At 43.7% G+C, this 18,713-nt stretch overlaps 1 protein-coding gene across 1 annotated transcript in view; it reads left to right on the top strand.

Annotated features, from left to right (window-relative positions):
* The window catches only part of PAK2 (p21 (RAC1) activated kinase 2), a 29,872-nt gene that overhangs the window by 7,546 nt on the left and 3,613 nt on the right, over positions 1-18,713 (top strand). Inside the window, exons 2-12 of the mRNA XM_026036418.1 lie at positions 5,743-5,953; positions 11,128-11,228; positions 11,809-11,959; positions 12,457-12,488; positions 12,817-12,927; positions 13,608-13,740; positions 14,282-14,345; positions 15,126-15,174; positions 15,951-16,063; positions 16,632-16,749; positions 18,056-18,155. Coding sequence (XP_025892203.1) covers positions 5,767-5,953; positions 11,128-11,228; positions 11,809-11,959; positions 12,457-12,488; positions 12,817-12,927; positions 13,608-13,740; positions 14,282-14,345; positions 15,126-15,174; positions 15,951-16,063; positions 16,632-16,749; positions 18,056-18,155 — 1,159 coding nt within the window. The 5' untranslated portion in view covers positions 5,743-5,766. The remainder of the gene's footprint in view (positions 1-5,742; positions 5,954-11,127; positions 11,229-11,808; positions 11,960-12,456; positions 12,489-12,816; positions 12,928-13,607; positions 13,741-14,281; positions 14,346-15,125; positions 15,175-15,950; positions 16,064-16,631; positions 16,750-18,055; positions 18,156-18,713) is intronic.

The raw sequence follows: 18,713 nt of genomic DNA, 5'->3' as shown, positions 1-18,713 counted from the left end.
GTTACCTTTCGTGGGTGCATGGTTTGACATTGCTGAAGTACTTATTTTGTGTGGGACTGCCTAAAGCTGAGGAGATGTTTCAGCATGGCCCATCAAGATCAATGTCCCCCGTTGCAAGGAGCCTAAGATTGGAGAGCTCCGTGTTGTATCAGAGGATCTGCACACGTTTCTAACACGTATTAGATGGTACGTGTTACATCTGGCTCTTGATGGTCACAAGGAAGATTGCTCCTGTACTTGCKTTTGCCTGGGTCCACTTGGCAGGCTGAAGATCCAGGACTGCGTTTGCCAGGTCTGAGAGAACATCACTCCAGCTCCTCTAAATTGAAGAGCTGTGTCCTTCGTGGCTTGAAGGTATCTGTTGTTGCAGAGGATTCCTTCCAAAGTCAGGTAACTCTCATGGAACCTTTTTTTCCAGCCTTTGCCTTGGAAAGCAAAACCCCAAGAGCGGCTGGTGCCGCTTTCCAGCCGTTGGGGCTCCCCTGGACCCGGGAGGGCTCTTGTCGCGCGGCCGAGGCGTTGCAGGCGGCTCGGCCGGGGATCCCGCGGCGCTGGGGCAGGAAGCCAGCTGCCAGGAGGTAAAAACGCGGCTCCGAGAGCTGCTTTCAGCTAATCCCGGGGAGGAAGTGAGCTATAAGCAGCAGCAAGTGAGCTAATCGCAGGAAGCCTATTGCTCAACAGGAGCCTTCGAAAAATGGGGGAAGGCATGAAAGAAAAACACCCGGCCGGCTCCCTTCTGCTTTTGTGCTTGAAGGAGATCATCTAAGCAAGCGGCCTGTGAGATAAAACCAGCCAGGCTTGCTGAAGCAGAGCCGCAGGACGCTGATGGTCCTTTTTTCCTGAAGGTCTGATTACTTTTTCTTCTAGAAGAAGAAGCCAGAATCAAGTCTCCTCCAGAAACACATCAGGAAGATTCTTTTTGTTGTTTTTTTTTTTTTTTCTCAAAAATTAAAATCTGGAGCCTGAGCTCAAGCTGGCAATCGAACTCCCGGGGCACCTGCATGAGTGGGTTGAATCTCCAGATATTTTCGGCATGTATTTTTATAATACAATCTTGTGGGTAGAGGATGAGCAGCCTTACAGTCTCCTTGTGCCAGGTTTTCTGATTGCACGGCCCTGTGATTGGASTTTGGAGCGTTATTTATTTATTGATTGATTTGAAACTCTTAATTTTAAACTTCTTACTTTGGCATCTTCCATCTTGGCTGTTGATGTTTGCGGCACCTGCCTGTCTCAGTGCAGCTTCTCACACGTGATGGTTGTGGCTTGTAGCACCTAGAAGGCCCCGAGGAAGCTGGCGGACAACAGTCACTGTGTCAACTGCTGCAGAGGTAACTTCCTTTCTCCCAACCTTCGGATGGGGAATATGCTTTGGATCCAGGTTTTCCTGGGTGATATTTTTGCCTTCTCGCTTTCCAGCCAGGGGTCAAAYGTCTTGTGGGCTTCCTTGGACGGGTTCTGTCTCACCAAACTCCTGCATCTTCAGTGGTGCATCAGAGAGCGTGATTTTCCCCAAGTGGGAAGTGGTGATTTCCCAAGTGGGATCATGATTTTCTCGAGCCCCAAGTGGTTGCGTTTCTCTCCGTAACATTAAATTGGAATCAGTTACTCCGCTTCCTTGGCCAGCCCCGCAGAAGAGCCTTGCATTTGCCTTGCTCCTTTGGGGTACACTGCCCATAGGAAATAGATGGATCATTTTGAGCTGGAGGAAGCAGAGCTGAGGGCTCCAGGATTCAAATTCGTGGCTCCAGGATCCAAAGGGTAGGTGCATAGGTTGGATTTGATCTACTTCACCGGGAGCAGTGTTGTGGCTCCGCTGAGATCTACTGCTTAAGCAGATTTCATACATAATTAAAACCAAATCTGCCRAAGTCCCAGAGCTTGAGGAAAAACATGACTGAGCAGCAAAGCAGAGGAAAACGCCTTATCCTCCGTTTCATTTTATTTTTCTTTTAGCCCTGTCGAGAAGAAGTTTGAGGAGAAAAAGTTAAAAAGTTTGTCTTTTTGTTCTTCCAGAAGTGAGAGGTGGTAGATAGCAAAGCTGTGGCAGAGAGAGGCCTCTGCAGCGGCCCCGGTCCCAAGGGAGGGTAGCACTTAGGAAGCTCCAACAACCCAAAGTGCTGCCTGTGTCTCACTTTACCTCCCTGCCACCTTTTGCTCCCTTTCAGCATCACAGTGGTGAGTATTTTCCCTTGACTTGTGGAGGCCAGAGTCATTCASATCCCTTCTGTGGCCTGACACCTCCCTAGGTCATCGGGCAGAACTGCCTGCCACGATGTCCATTAGCAGCCTGCAGTGATCCTGTTCTGGAGATTAAAATCAAATTAACCGGCGATAGGACGTGGGGAGGCTGCTCTGTACTTGAAATTCACATTGATGGGGCTGCCTTAATTGACTAAGGTGTGTTTACATATATAACCTCTGTTTTTTCTGCCCTCTTTCTGACAGATTTAGTGTGTTTTTGGGTGGCCAGCGAGGGGAAGAGCCACCAAAGCGAAAAAGGGGAATGTGCCGGCTGCTGTCAGAGAGAAACGTGGGCTTGGCTCCAGCTTTGCTAACGCGCAGGCGCCTTCGCAGGTGCTGGGAAAGAAAGGAAAATGCTGAAATTCCAGCAGTTCTYGCAATTCCTTGCGTGAGCCAGGGCTCGGCAGGGCTGCCAAACGTGTAGCCGTGGGTGGTTGTGCTGAGCTCCTGTGAAGCGAGGCGCTCTCCTTCTCCTGTCCGTGGCAGTGATGGAGCAGAAAAGGAGCTGCAGGAGGTGTTTGCACTCTTTTTTTTTTTTTTTTTTTTTTTTTTTTTTTTTTCCTTTTTCCCTTTCTTTTCTTCTTTTTTAGTTTATTCCTCTAGTTCTTGCCAAACCTCTCCAGCAATTTCAGAAGCGCTTCCTGGCTCAGTAGAGACTTTCCCTGCATAGTGCACACAGGATAAGGGGGATCTGCCTTTTTCTTCAGTACTGAGATAATGGAAAGAATCCAGGCATTTGCATTTAAACCTATGCYTCAGAATGATTGATTTTTACTGTATTTATTTATTTTTAAACTTTCAGTGTTGACTGAAGGATCAGATTTACTTATTATTTTTACATGCCTCATTTTCTGGTTGAATGGAGTGAGTTTTGTGTTTCCCTACTTTCTCCTTGATCTTAGAGCCAGTTTCTTCCCTGGAAAATACAAAGCTCTGGGAAATAATTCCCTTCGGATCAAGGAGCCTTAATGCCAAGCTCATGAACAGCTGGCCTGGGCTGCTTAGGCTGCTGAAAAAGAAACCCCTGAATTTKTACTATAGCAAGAAAAATGATTGCTTTCATCCCGTGGTGCTGCCGTCGCCGTCCGCCTCCTTCAGAGCTGCATCAGCCACCAGAAACCCTCATGACTGCTCTTTTCTCTTGATGCCCTCTCCAAAGCTGGCCCTCAACAAGAGGCCTCTTGAACGTTCTCTATCTGATTTGATAGTTTAGGCTATRAGGAAATCTAAATGTCTCAGATGGGGGGGTTGGAAATAAGCTTTGTGCAAACATTCTCTGTTATCATCAGGAAAGTAGCATGAATTAATCCTTTCAGGTTGACTTCCCAAGCCTGTCGCTAAATTCCAGGGACTCTTAATTTTTTTCCTTGTAGATCAGGTTCTGAGAAATACAGAAGATCCTGCAGGTAGCTCGCACCATCTGGAAGAATAATCATGAACACAKTCAGAAGAGCATTGGAAAGTAAAAATTGCATCCCAAGCCACCAAATCATAGAATCATTATGGTTGGAAAAGACCTTCGAGATCACCAAGTCCAATCATAAACCCATGCCTGCTAAACCATGTCCGTAACTGCCTYATCTACCTGYTGAACATTGCCAGCAGTGGTGACTCAATCTCATCAGACTAAACCCTACTGGTGGAGTGGTACTGGCTTAAGTGGCAAATGGGGCAGTCAGAATCACAGAATGGTTGAGGTTGGAAGGGGCCTCTGGAGATCATCTAGTCCAACCACCCTGTTCAAACAGGGACACCCAGAGCACGGGRCACAGGGTGGCTGGCATCCAGGTGGGTTTGAAAAGTCTGCAGAGAAGGAGACTCCACAACCTCCCTGGGCAGCCTGTTCCAGTGCTCTGTCACCCTCACAGTGAATAAGTYCTTCCTCATTTGGAGATGGAACTTCCTGTTTTTCAACTTGTACCCGCTGCCCCGTGTCCTGTCGCTGGCCACCACCGAGAAGAGTTTGGCCCCATCCCCTTTATGTTCTCCCTTCAGGTATTTGTACATGTTGATCAGATGTCCTCTCAGTCTTCTCCAGGCTAAACAGGCCCAGCTCACTCGGTCTCTCCTCATACGAGAGATGTTCCAGTCCCTTAATCCTCTTTGTTTGCTCTGCCCTGGACCCTCTCTAGAAGCTCCACATCCCTCTTGTCCTGGGGAGCCCAGAACTGCCCCCAATAATCCAGGTACAGCCCCACCAGAGTTGAGCAGAGGGGCAGGATCCCCTCCCTTGACCTGCTGGCAACGTCCTCCTGATGCAGCCAGGAGCCCATTGGCCTTGGCCRCAAGGGCTCATTGCTGCCTCATTGCTAACTTGGTGTCAACCAGGACTCCCAAATTCCTCTGTGGATGTCTGGGTGATCCTTACGCTCATGGAGCCTTGCTTCGTGCTGTGTTTGTCTCCGAAGCTTTTGGTACAGAAATGATGGTTTTTCTTGGGCAGTAACTGGTTTTAATCTTGCGTGAGTGTCTTGACAAAAGTCTCTCTTGAGTCTGCTTGAATTTTGGCTACTAACCTGCTTTTCTTGTCCTGGTTGGTTTTTGGTGAGGCTTGTTCATCCAGCGTAATGGTAWGGAATGGCACCCACCTGTTTGCAATTCTTCCAGGGGGACCTTGCCGTGAAAGGTGCACGTTGTGTACAGGGACGTTATGCCGTGCATGGTTTCTCCTTTGGATACAAGGCATCCTTAATACTCTGCTCTCAACTTTTAAAATGCCATTAAAAAGTCGCTCCAACTGTGTGGCTGGACCTTAGTTGTGTTTAGGAACTGTGTGGGACAGCGGGCAAACGTTTTCATTTCCAGAAGTGGTGGAGATAGGTGGACAAGATACCTGTTGAACCCATGTTGATAACGTGTGGAAATGATGAGATGCAGAGATATCCCTTTGATATCCCCTTGGGTAGCTCATCGCTCCAGTAATTTGAGGAGCAAAAGTATATTTTTCCACTAAGGGGTGATTTTTGGAAGTCTTTCATCATATAGTTCACTCTCTAGCAGAGGGCTGCATCCTTCATGGTGATAAAGCTCTGTAGGATGTTACGGATACAGAGGAAAGGTCAGGGTGGACGTTTTTGGATCGTGGGATGTGTTGTGCCGCTGCTCTTTGCGCTGTGCTTAGTGGTAGCAGCTACTTGTGTTTTCTGTCACACAGCTCCATATTTACGAGGAGCTTTTAAAGAGGGTTGTGCTGATAGTATATTCTTATTTTAGTTTTAAAGGATCTGTGGCTCAAAGTGGTAAAGGAGATGCGCTTACCTACAATGAATCCAGTAGATCCAAATTCCATTTTTTTTTTAAATACAGGCTTCCTAAATTGAGTAGAGGTGTTCTTAATACTCCTTCGTGTTGACAAATACTTCTTAACGTTGACAGTGTGCTGAGCTGCGTCTTCTAACGTTCCTCCCCAAGATCTTGTCCCCTAACGATGGGAAACAGTTAAAACTATAATTTTTGCCTGACCCAGTGCCTATTTTGGAACAAATGTTTCTTTTGCAGTGCCTTCGCTAGAGATTGAGAACCATGTCTGACAATGGAGAACTGGAAGACAAGCCACCAGCTCCTCCTGTGCGGATGAGCAGCGTTATCTTCAGTTCAGGGGGCAAAGACCAGTTGTTGGCCAACCACAGCTTGAAACCCCTGCCCTCTGTGCCAGAAGAGAGAAAACCTAGGTATAAAATCATCTCCATATTCTCTAGCACTGAAAAAGGTAAGAGGCCAAYGTTTTCCACTGTTACGACCTGTTGTCCTTCCCTGTAAGTTTATGAAGTGCTTTAGAGGTTTGAGCCACAATTTGCATTTCATGTTCATGGAATTTCCGCCTAACTATTCCAAATGTTCGGGGCAGTAGAGAAATGCTGAGAGTTTGGCACCTGTGTTTGGTGAGCTGGGCTCTTTTCCATTTACCACTGGGATGCATGAGGGTGGGATGTAAAAGACAACAAGTTAAATAGCTTGTTGAGGAAAACCTCTGCCTGCTGCTTCTCAAGTTTGCTGCCCAGTTTAAAGCTCTAATACTACATTTCTGTATCACCTTGGATATTACTGATTCCTAGGTATTATTTGCCATTTTGCTATGCTAAACACAGGCTTTTGGTTTGGACAGAACTGTGTSCATTCCCATGTCAAATAAAATAGTTCATAGAAAATCTCCTACCAAAGATTCTACATCTTCTAAGATCTGGAAGGGTGAAATAGTGGGGAGAGTTATTAGCACAACCTAAAACTGCTGTGTGTGTTATCGGCCTATGCCAGTTGTTATTTTTTATGAATTTTGATGAATATCAAGTTATATTCCCAACAGAAATTAGTGCTAAATATAATAAATAATATAATAAATATAATAAATATTGCTGATATAATTTATCTTTTGGGTTCATTCTGAAGATGTTGCAAAATTAATTATTGATTATCCCGTGTCCTCCTCCTCCCTTTTTTAAACCTTACATCTGTTACAGATGTATTTACAAATTCTAGGGAATTCATTACAAAATTGCGGCTTATAAAACTTGTGTAAGAGTGAATATTGAGTCAGAAAAATAAAGTTTTTATATATACCCCTCTCTCAGGGTTGGATACAAAGGATTGCATATCATGGGGAAAACCTTGATCTTTGTAATGTTTTCTAGCTATGTTTTCAGTGTTTTCTGTCTCCTGGTAGCTAAGTGGTAGGTAGGACTGATTCAGCTGTGCTGACACAAGCTTGACTATTTCAAAAGACTTTRCTCCTCCAGTTACTTACCTACTTTCCTCAGTATGTTCCCCGGGGCTGTTTTTTATTCTTGCTTGGTTTTCCAAACTATCCTCACCTGGAGGCCAGCACTAGAGGTGGGCATCCTTGGCTTCAGAAGATGGTTTTCCATTACCTGGTGGACTCTGAACGATGAGTTAAATAACCCACTGTGCTGTTGAGTTAGAGCAACGGTAGTTATGACTCCTCTTTGAGGATGGGTAGAAGTGTTAGAGAGAGATGTCTTAAAAAGAGAACAGGAGAAGTTGCTACAGGTTGGTGGTCACAAACTGAGACCTCTGAGCATCGTGCAGGCAGTAAATCCCAGTCTGTTCRTTGCAACAGCTATTTTTAAGGGTCTTTTGTCTGGAGCAGGTTCTAGCTTAGCCCTTCAGTACTGCAAAACCTGGCATTTTATAATATTGTTTGTCGTGAGAGGAGACACAGAGAAATTGGTAAGGTGAGCATAAGAAAATCTAGTGGAAAAGTCAACCCTTCCATCTTTTTAATGGGATAATGGATTCAGCTGATACCTTGTGGAGGAGCTGATAGACACTTGCAGCTGTGCCATTGCCTAGAGGGACATCAGAAGATCAGACAAAATATCAGAAGATCTGATAAAACCTGTTTTATCAGATAGGCTACAATGAAATAGAAGGTGAATACAAGACAAGAGAAGATCTTTGCTGCTCTGAATCAGTATTAGTGGGTGAGGACTCACTTGTGTTGTGCAACATGAATGCACTGAAGCATCAGAGAAGATGATGAGGTTCAGATAGGAGCCTCATCCATTGGATGCTCCTGCAGAATTAACATGAATTTCTTAAGAGACAGTTTACAGTCCGAAATGGTTTATCCATATGTGTTCCTCCTGCCCGTCTTCAATGGGTTTATGAACTGCTTGGAATGGCTGGAAAGGTGGTAACTTGAGCAGCTRCCCCAAGACTTGCTCAAGTTGCGTTGACTCGCCTCAAATTGTTTAAAAACCCTATTATTTGTTGCAGACCTCTCTATATGAATGGCATGCACTAAATGTATGGAAGCTCTTTGCACRCTTGCTTAGCCTGCGTCTGCGTATCTAGTGATGCAGGCTAAAAACGGAAGAAGTCATTTTAGCCAAGAAAAGTGTGTTTTGAGATTATTCTGCCCATTTAAGTTTTCTGAATGCCAAAAATATGTGAAAGAATGTTGTATTCTGGAAAAAAAAAAAGGGGAGGGAGGTTATGACATTGCAAGGTGATAGAAAAAATAGAAAAAGAACTTGGATCATATGCCAATTGGATTGTTAACCTGACTTTGCATTTCAAGTAGRTTGCTTTTCAAGGGAAAGATTTCTCCCTGCTCTGATGCAAAGCTTCACAAGTTACAACAGAAATGATAAGGAGTGTCTTATGAGGAGACCTACGAGGCTACTGCAGCAGGGAAGAATTGTGTATGTTCTGCTTGGATTTGCAGTAGTGCCTATGGAGAAGCCTGAGGATGGGTCATTGTAGGTGCTGAAGCCTGTCGTGCTGCTTTTTGCCTTTTCCTCCCGTGGTTTCCTATGCTGTTTTGTTGCCTCCCAGCTTCAAGATACATTAATAACCATCCTATCTATTGCAACAGCCCTGCCCTACTACTGCTCCCTTCGGATGTTTCTCAGCCTGTAGGAGGTCAGTTTGAGGAGGCAGCGAGATCTGGGGGCTAACTGTGGCTGGTGAGGTCCAAATATTCCAGATGTGGAGTTTCTGTCCCAAGGCAGAGGCAGTCCAGCAGTGAATTAACCTCAGGAGCTTGAAGATATTATTTAATGACCCAGAGATGGAGACCTTTTTCCCACTTGCATTCTTGAAGATATGTGATGAGATAGTCACCTTTCTGCTGCCGTACTCAACTACCACTAATTTCCTTGGCTAGTCTTCTGACATCGAATGACCCCACATGGGTCTTTTTCTGGAAAGCTCTAAAAAAGGCCTCTGAAACTAGAGATGTTTATCTTTGAGCAGGACTTAGTGACGGAGGTTCTCTGGGGTCCGCCCAAGACCGGCACAAACATGTGATGGGCTCGAGATCTCTGACTCGKTGGAGGTTGAGTGGGAATTCAGCTGGGGTTTAGTAGCTCAAAGCATCCCATCTTCAGCCACCTACCTGCTGTGCCCGGGTTGTTTCCTGATTTCTTGATGGGGGCTGGCGCGAGCACACATTAGTGAGGGATGTTGTGTGTTGGTGGGAAGCGGTGGGTGCGGAGGTGCCTCTCGCTTGGGCAGCRTCGAGGGAAGGCAGGCAAAGCGCCTGGGCTGCTACGTTTCTGAATCGCYGGGGTTTCATTTAGGGCAGAGTTTTACTGTATTTAAGGCACCTTTTTAGTTGGAGTCTCCTTTTTTTTCGGAGGAGTCCCTTTGAAGGAACACATTCCTCTGTCCAGTTTGGCAGCGGGCTCTTTGCGGGGGCTGCAAGCCTGCCCGAACTAAAGGAGCTGGACACCATACCGTAAATCCTTCTGTGTCCCGACACGAGCATCGCCGTTTCTTGAAGAGATTCCTGGTTCTGTATGGAGCCCTGGTGTGAGTGCATTCAAATATAGCACAGCCTCGCGGCGGCCTCGCTAGCAGCGTGCGCTGCCAGGAACATGACTCATCGGCCCCGCCGCCTGCCCGCGATCGCTCCGGGCACCTCCGTGATCCCATAGTCCTGTCAGCTCAGGAGCCGCTTCCTGCCCTCCTGCCTACGGTCCCGCGAAGACGGGCGATCCTGCGGGGTGATTTGCAGCACACATTCCCGAGGATCCATCCTCTAGAACCCGAGGGTTCATATGAGGCTTTCTGAGCAATACAGCTTTTTATTATGTCTTTTTTTTTTTTTTTCCTTTCTCCCCGCCTTCACGTAAACAACTGCTAGAGGTCGGGAAGAACCGGTGCTTTTTCCTTAAACTCCCGCACGTAAGCCAGGCTTCTCTGAGCCTGCGACGGAAATATCTTAATGAGAGCGCTTGACGATCCGCTAGCTCGTTGGCTCCGGCCGGCGAAGCCATGTTCAAAATATCCTGTTTATAACAGCGGTGTCTTTCCACTGCATTGTTCGGCTCCAGGCGGCCCACGGTGGGCTTTCCATCTCGGAGTATTGTCTCTGGCTCCCTCGTCTTCCTTTCCGGCCCGGGGGAAGTCATTTCGGAAAGATCCCCTGGCTCTGCCTGAGGAGGATGAGGAGCGCTTCCCCCTGCCAACCCACACCTTTTTACGGCTTTTTTAGCTGAACTTTTCCTCTGTAAAACTTTGTGGCCTGCTGCCAGGTCTCTGCTTTGCAGCACAGGGCTGTGAGTTGGCGCCAGGAGCACCATTTTTCCACCTGGAGAGCAGGGAAGGACAGCAGGACACCTTGCYAACACCTCACGTACACAGGAGAAAATATTTAAGGTTGAGAATTAATAAAGGTTTATAATTAATGATAGCTTTACCTCAGAATTTGACTTAAAAATGGAAGTGGGAGACACCTTGTGATTGTATCCGCATTGTCAAAAAAATGAGGAAGAAATAAAAGGCCCCAGCCCATGTCTTATGAAACATCGTAGAGATATAGTTGAATCTAGATAGGATTGTTCACATGATTCTTCTTATTTTATGTCTGTTTCTGGGACTTGTTCTGATGCCTTTTTTTCTTCTAATTTAATTTAGGTGATTGGTCTGTGGCTAGAAACACTTGTATTTATTGCAGGAGTTACTAGTTAGTGTTAACTAACTGAAACTGAAGCAGTAAAGCGGCTGAATTTTCACTGTCTTCAATGAGATCTTGGGTTTGAAACTGAAGTTATCTTCAGTATTGTTATACTGAAATGTTTATTTTTATTTTTCCTTTTTTTTTGCATTATAAGCACTTTGTATGTGTTGCAGAGCACCTTGTACTGTACGATACTTATTCTCTTGAATATTCTTGATCTCTGCCATATTATAAATGAATTTAATAAAAGGAATTTTTGACTCTTAGGTGACATCTGTGCCAAAATGAAATTATGAAATTGCTCTTTTGCCTATATAAATGCATATGTCTGTGAAATGGAGTAATAGTTATATTCATCTGAAATGTTTTAATGTTTCARTATTGTTGAGTTGTTTGGGGACAATAAGGTTTTAAGGCATGGAAAAATCTACTGAGTAGAGCTTTTCTTTTCTTCATTCCAGGAAGCAAGAAAAAGGAAAAAGAAAGGCCTGAAATCTCCCCTCCGTCAGATTTTGAACATACCATCCATGTCGGCTTCGATGCTGTTACTGGAGAATTTACTGTGAGTATACCTGACCTCATCGAGCAAACATCTGTGGGTCYGACACAGAGAAGCCCTTGAGGTGTTTTAAAATGAAGTGTGAGATAGTCTGTTTTTCCTTGCCAAATAAATAATTTTCCTGCATGTTTACATGACATGAAGAGCAAAGACACTGTGACCTCACAGTGCTGCCGCAAGGTGAAAGTCGGATCTAATGTTTTCCTTCATCTGGGAGAGTCTTCCTTGAGAACTGCTGTGGAAAGCACCCTTTTTGGTTGACTTTCAGTAGATCATAACTGGTTTAATATACCTGAAAGCAGTGGCATCATGTTGGCTTGGTAGGTTGGAGACACTGGTGGGTTTGAGGATGCTCAAGATGTTGAGCAGTCAAGAGCTATTTCAGTAGTGGCTTGGTCTTATGTTGCATCAACAACATCATTACCCAAGCATCAAGTGGGAGCATTGAAACATCCTCTTTCCCACTCAGGTCTGTAGGGCTTCGTGTGAAGGAAGGAAATTTGTCCTGCTTTTTATTTTATTTTTTTCTTTTTGATAACTTTTTAACGTACTGGAGGGATACTTCAACAGCCTGCTCTTTCAGGGAATGCCGGAGCAATGGGCTCGCTTGCTACAGACCTCAAATATCACCAAGTTAGAACAGAAGAAGAATCCCCAGGTGGTGCTAGACGTGCTGAAGTTCTACGACTCCAAAGACACAGCAAAGCAGAAGTACCTGAGTTTCTCTGCTCCAGGTGAGATGCACAAGGGTGCAAGGCATAGTGAAGGCAGAGGGGAGGAATGGGGCATTTGGAACTCCGTCTTCATATCTTTTGGATCCATAAAACAGACTCAAATGATGGAAAATGACTTCTCAATGTGGGAGCAATGTATGCAGATGGATTTAAAGCTTACTGGAAACCAGCTTTGTCCGATTAATTTCCTGTTTGACATGGAGACGGGAAGAAATGGGCCTGGATAATTCAAAGTAGCAGCTAGAATTAACTTTAATGAGTTCTATATCTGAAGCTAGGCTCTAAGACTACATGCAGAGCTGAAAGAATGGCTGTCCTGACTGTTAGAAGATGGTTTTAGTAATTTATTCCTTCTCTCTCTCTGTCTGGAATTACAGTAGTACTCATTTTTCTCATTTGTTACTGTGAATTTTTGCTTTATCTCCTCAGCTACTCTGTATTTTTTTAATATTCTTTATTCTACTAATTTTATGGTTTCTGTTGTTTGTTCTCTTTAGAAAAAGATGGTTTCCCTTCAGGAACGCCAACGGTGAGTGTGTTTGCTCCGCTTTGTAACTCKGAGAAGAAAATTTCCCATCTTCTCTATTTGTTATACTAAATCCTGCAACAAAAAGCAAATTGAGAACTTCTTATGGGATAAAAACTAAAAAGGAGGGTGGAACACAACATGTTTTATTAGAGAAATAGTGTTTGAGTCTTGTAATAAAATGCGTTAGGACACTTGAACTTGAGCTATCCTTTTCTTTCAACATCAGAAACAATTCTTGTATCTTTGTATTTAAAAAAAAAGCAAGTTTTCAGTGCTTTTGGATGGATACAATTTTGTTTATACTGTTTTTAATTTCGGCTCAATGTAGACGAATGCCAAAGGTTCAGAGCCATCTGTGGCTGTAGCTGATGATGATGATGAAGATGATGAAGAGGTTCCTCCTCCAGTTATTGCTCCACGGCCAGATCACACAAAATCGGTGAGGTGTTTATTTTGTTTATTTGTTTGTTTTTCTTAGAAAAATCTATTTAATTCAAAGCAATCAGTATTATGTTGAAAAAATAAAAGCTTATGAAGTCATTACCTCACTTTTAGCATCATCTTCTTGCCCTGTGCGCCTTGCTCACATAGTCCCAGAGCTGCTACCTACTCCAGCTCCTTCTTTGGTAGATGTGCATATTGCTTCTCTGCTGCCCACTGGGGTCTTATTTTTGTTCCAGGGGCATAGATATGAACTGTGTATGCAGTGATAATGCTTTTAGCATTGTCTACTCAGGGTCTGTAAATATATACAGTCTATAGGACAGCTGTGTATTGCTGTAGAACTCAGTAGTTCCTTCAAATGGAAGGAGAGTGAGCAGCTTTGTGGGAAACGAAGTAAGAAATGCCCAGAATTGTGGGGAGATGAGAAATGCACAGATCTGTGCTCTTTTTGTGATGAAGTACAGATCTTTTTACCTTTAAATTTACTGTACTTTGTCAGCAAGTTGCCAGCCTCTTGACTTAGTGGAACTAAATGCTTTTTAGTCTAATTTCCAGCATCATAGCGTTACGTATAATGATGCTTGGGGATCTTTTCTAAGAAGTGTGACCTGTTTTGAACTGAGAGTTGGGGATTGCAAAGAGGATGCTCAAGTAAAGGGTCTCTCTTGACAACAGATTTATACGCGGTCTGTGATCGACCCCATCCCTGCACCAGCTGGCGACACTTCTCTCGACCATGCGACCAAATCAGGAGATAAACAGAAAAAGAAGACCAAAATGTCAGATGAAGAGATCATGGAAAAACTACGTATGTGTTTCTTATTTTGTATAACAGAGGCTTTAGGACTGGGTTCAGTCTCATTTGCTTTTGAGCTGAGAGCTTTGGGGCAATTGCGATCAGCCCTGCGTCCTGAGGCAGGCGCTCGTGATTGACCAAAATGTGCTCATGGGATGGCTTGTTCTTCTGTATTGATACTTCTGATAGTTTATCCAGAAAGTTGCCTTTAAGAATAGGTGTTAGTGGGGAATAACCCCCTAACACTCAGAGTCAGACCTGGCGTAACGGTTGTTTGAGACGGGGCCGTTTGTAACTGGAACGAAATCAGGAAGCTTTGGCTCTCAACGCATCAACCTTTTTACGGCTTGAGCTGACTCATACTCGGAGCTATCCTGGCAGGGGCTGGCCCTGCTGAACAGGAACAGTGGGAACGGCATGTATTCCTAGCATGAGTAGACAGAAACAGTTTGCTGGGTTGTGATAGCAAAGAGCGTTTTCTAAGACAGTGATTCTTCTAAGAATTCCTGTGGATGTGTTATGTAAATATTCCTTTTTTTTTTTTTTATTTAAGGTACTATTGTGAGCATAGGTGATCCCAAGAAAAAATATACCAGATATGAAAAAATTGGGCAGGGGTAAGTGTCATCCCAACTGTTATTCACAGTGAGTGAGCATTAAAGGCAATGTACTGTTTCTCTCTGCTACTACCATGTAGACACTCCTTCACTGAAGCAGGCAGGAAAGTTTGCAGAACTGTCAGGCAGAAATGACAAATGGATGCTGAATACTTTATTATCATGTTGCAACGATCCCTTCTTAGTCCTCTTTTTTTACTAAGACATACATTTTCTGCAGTCTGACTACTGAAAAAAAGCTTGAGTGTACCTTAGAAGGCTTTTCTGTATGAGGGACACCTGTGTGATGGAATACTTACAACCATGTTACTCCTACCAAGTTCCTGTGAATTCTTTTGGGTTAAAAAAAAAAAGTTCACTTCAAAAGGGTAATTTATTACTAGCTGCTTATTTCAGCATCACTCCTGCTGTCTGTCCCTTCCCAAATATTGCCACGTGCATTTGTGGGAGAGCTTCTCTTGGACCAAAATGAAAAGTAATACCTCTTAGAGAAAACCCAGTGCAACTTCCCTGGTGTTAGGCAAAAGCACGTGTTTTTGGGGCTTGGAAGATGAGGCTTTGTCTTAGAACAGAGTGGACTTGCATTAGTTTGCCTTGCCTAAACTGACAGGCATTTCTTGGATACCACTTACTTTCAGTAGCCTTCTTTCTGATGCATCCAAAAGTGCCACCTTTGCAACATGCAAAGCTGAAGGAGGTTTGTGTTTGCGAGCTGTTTGTGTGCATATGTTTGACACAGAGAGATTTGCCTGACTGCAAAATTGTTCTTTTTCTTCACAGGGCTTCAGGGACAGTTTTCACGGCTATTGATGTGGCAACGGGACAGGAGGTAAGATCTCTGTGCTCCTCAGACTGAGAATGCCTTTGCTGTACAAACGTTGCTCTGTAGGTAGTCAGAGTGATCTGACCAAGTTGTGTTTTGTGCCTTCCATCTCTGCCATAACCTTGCAGGCTGCTGTTTGTCCTAGTCGCTCGTAACAGTGTGTGCCTTGTTTCGTAGTAATGAAAGCTAAAAATAAGGTTTTGTCTTTCCAGTGAGAAGCAGAGGGAGTGAGATGTTCCAGATAGGGATTTTTCAAAACAGTTTATCCTGCAAGGACTGCAGGCAACGGTGTTCCGGGTTGTTGGCAATAAATCTTCTTTTAGCCTTAACAGAGGTAGTTACTAGGTCTGTTTTGGCAGTGGGGATTGAGACATCTATTTGTATGGAAATGGCTTGTCCCCACATGATTCTTTGCTGTAGTTAGAAAGTCTTCTCCACTTACTTGTTTTTGCTGCTTGGTGCATCCAAACCATCTGGTGAAAGGGATGACACCAGTAAAACGCTGCCTCCTTGTCACACAGTGACAGTTGCTGTTTATTCCTCTTCAAAACTTCCTCTGTTGGATTGCACTTTGAATTATTTTATCTTTTTTCTTCAACTACAAATAAAGTTACGTGCTATTCAGTAAATACCCTACCAGCTGCAAGTCATTTCTGTGCCAAACAGCTTTAATGATCTTACAGAATCTCTTATCTCTTCTAACCTTTTCCCATATCGAGAATGATTGAAAGTTTTTCGATATTCAAGTTGGAATTATTAACGTTTCATTTGACCCTCCTCAGGTTGCTATCAAACAGATAAATCTGCAGAAACAGCCCAAGAAGGAGTTGATTATTAATGAAATCTTGGTCATGAAGGAGCTGAAGAACCCCAACATAGTCAACTTCCTGGACAGGTAAATGCAAACAGTTGGATGAAGCTTTCACCCCCAGGGATTTTCAAGAGTTTTAACTTGATATTCCTCTGTGGACTCAGAATATCAATACCTCAGGTTCTTACAGGCAATTGAGAGAAGATATTTAAATTGAGAAGAAAAAAAAAAGGGAAAAAAAAGAGAAAATTTAGATTGAGAATTAAAAAATGAAAAAAGATAGTGAAGTCTGTTACAGGGAATAGTCCTGTTAATTTGGTAAGAGACCTTCTGTCATCAACGCACTGCTGCATGTGGTCGAGGAGCAGTGGTAGCACAGAGCACAGCTGGAAATGCTGTGTTCTCTGAGAGGTGCAGGATGTTCTCCTGACCACGTTGGTCAAGAAGCATGTGGCTCTTATTGTCAGCATATTACTTTATTACATATTAAGCTACCTRCCTCCTTACCTCCTACCTGCTTTCTTCACTGCTTGTCATGAGGTGTTTGTAAATTGTTTTCTGGAACAGTTGTCACAGTGCACTTTGCTGTCATTTCACAGTTCTCCTTCTCTCTTGATGGCCCACGGGCATGCTTTTCATTTTCTCTTTCTAGTTACCTTGTAGGAGATGAATTGTTTGTGGTGATGGAGTATCTAGCTGGAGGCTCCCTAACAGACGTGGTCACGGAAACATGCATGGATGAAGCACAAATCGCTGCTGTCTGCAGAGAGGTGAGTGCTGTATTTGGTGTGCAGAGACATGAAGGCACATTCTGTTCCTTGGGATTTTATGGTGCATTTAYGTTACAGCTAATTGCAATAACTGCCAATGAGGACATTCAGTTGGGGAGAATTAACGATACTAGGAGCAGAAGGAGCAGAAATTAATATTAAAGTCAGGGATAAACTCGTTATATCGCCCCCCCCCCCACGAAACCAACCAAAATGCATTTTCCCATTCTCTATCAAACGCTCATACTCAGAGGAAAGAGTAGAAGATGGATCATTCAATGGCAGAGAACAGTGGTGAGAAGYGAGCTACACAAGGAAGGTCACTGCATATTAAACATGGCTTTGTAATGTGTAAGAACAATCATGGTTGGAGGTGGATATTTGAGAACATTAAAAGATGGAGCGAAAAGAAGTAAAAAGTAACTTATGCCACAGCTTATCAGTATTTCTTGCCTTGAGTCASATCGTCAGTGACTCTTTCTGACTCAGTTTATTATGGGAACAGAAATAAAAATTGCATTACCTAGTGTGCAGGAGAAGCTTAGGCTTTTCAGAGGCTGTTTGGCTACCTCAGCATGACATCTGCTTTGGTGACTCGCCTAAAGGGAGGGGATGAAAAGCAAAAGGGAATATTAACGTGCACAAACAGGTAATGGTTTCCGGAGGAACTGGAGCTGGAAGCAGAGAACTAAAACGAACTGTTGACAGTAATAGTAGTTAACCCTCTTGAGGGAACAGTCCAATATTGAACTGTTGTAATTCATCGAAATGCTGCTGCCCAGAACATCAGATATTTTCTTACACAAATCAATGCCTTTTTGCTAAACAGAGACAAAAATACTCAGGATCGTGTCCATGCCAAGTTAAAATGGTAAATGTTTTGTTTATATTTAAAAAATACTTGTAAATGGAGGGTTTGATTTTTCTCAAATAGCAAAACTAAGTTTCATTCTGTTTTTAGGCGAAACTACATTTTGACCTAAAAGGAATTCAAAGGCAGTTTGAATGAGTTTAGCTTTAGGGGGTGATTCTGGGGAACATCTTAGGGAYGCAGATTTTAATGGACTAGTTCTGTAATATGAGAGAGAAACGTTATAGCTGAGGGATTTTTTTTCTGCTCTCTGAGTTCTGGCAAGCATATATATTTATATATTTTAGCACAAGAGCTTCCTCTACTGGTTACATTAAAAAATACCTGCTGTATTTTCAGATGTGGAGGGTGGAAGCACTTCGGATTTGTGTTTGCATGTGCAAATTGTGTTTGCATAAGCCAAATGTTTTTTCTTTTCCTCTCTCTCCCATCCAGTGCTTGCAAGCRCTCGAGTTCCTGCATGCCAACCAGGTCATCCACAGAGACATTAAGAGCGACAACGTGCTGTTAGGAATGGACGGATCTGTTAAGCTCAGTAAGTACCAGATGATTGTTTCAGTTATCTGCTTTTCCCCTTCCTACTCCGTGTTGCCTTGGGAGTCTGAGCTGATAAAGGGGTAGTTAGCAAGGATATCTGAGAAGCCTTTTTTCCCCCCAAATATCAGCAACAGGAATTCGTTAGGTCATCTAAAATCCATGACTTGGACAACACTTGGCAGGTGTTAAAATTCAGAGAGGCCTAACACAGAGGGGCTTGTGGGCATGTAAAGCTGGCASGACATTGAAGCAGGTGTATTGTCACATTATTGCACTGGTAAATTTGAAATAACTGGGAAGGTGCTAGTGGAGATAAGAGAAGAGCACAGCTAACAGCTAACGCTAGTGGCTTGACAGTGGTGTTTTTCAGGCTACCATAATTTGCTTTTAATGATTTGCCCTTTTCACTTAGAAAGTAATTTAACAAGAAATTATGCTTTATTACCTGCTTATGTTGCAATCTAGCGTGCAGCTGTACTGGGGTCTCCTTTGCATGGACTGAAATTGTAACCCACTTTGACTAATAATGTTGGGAAATGAGAWAAGAAGCAACGTT

Source organism: Nothoprocta perdicaria, unplaced genomic scaffold, assembly GCF_003342845.1.
Source record: "Nothoprocta perdicaria isolate Ctin4 unplaced genomic scaffold, notPer1 scaffold_177, whole genome shotgun sequence".
Classification (NCBI taxonomy): Eukaryota; Metazoa; Chordata; class Aves; order Tinamiformes; family Tinamidae; genus Nothoprocta; species Nothoprocta perdicaria.
This window is presented reverse-complemented; position numbering and strand designations above follow the sequence as displayed.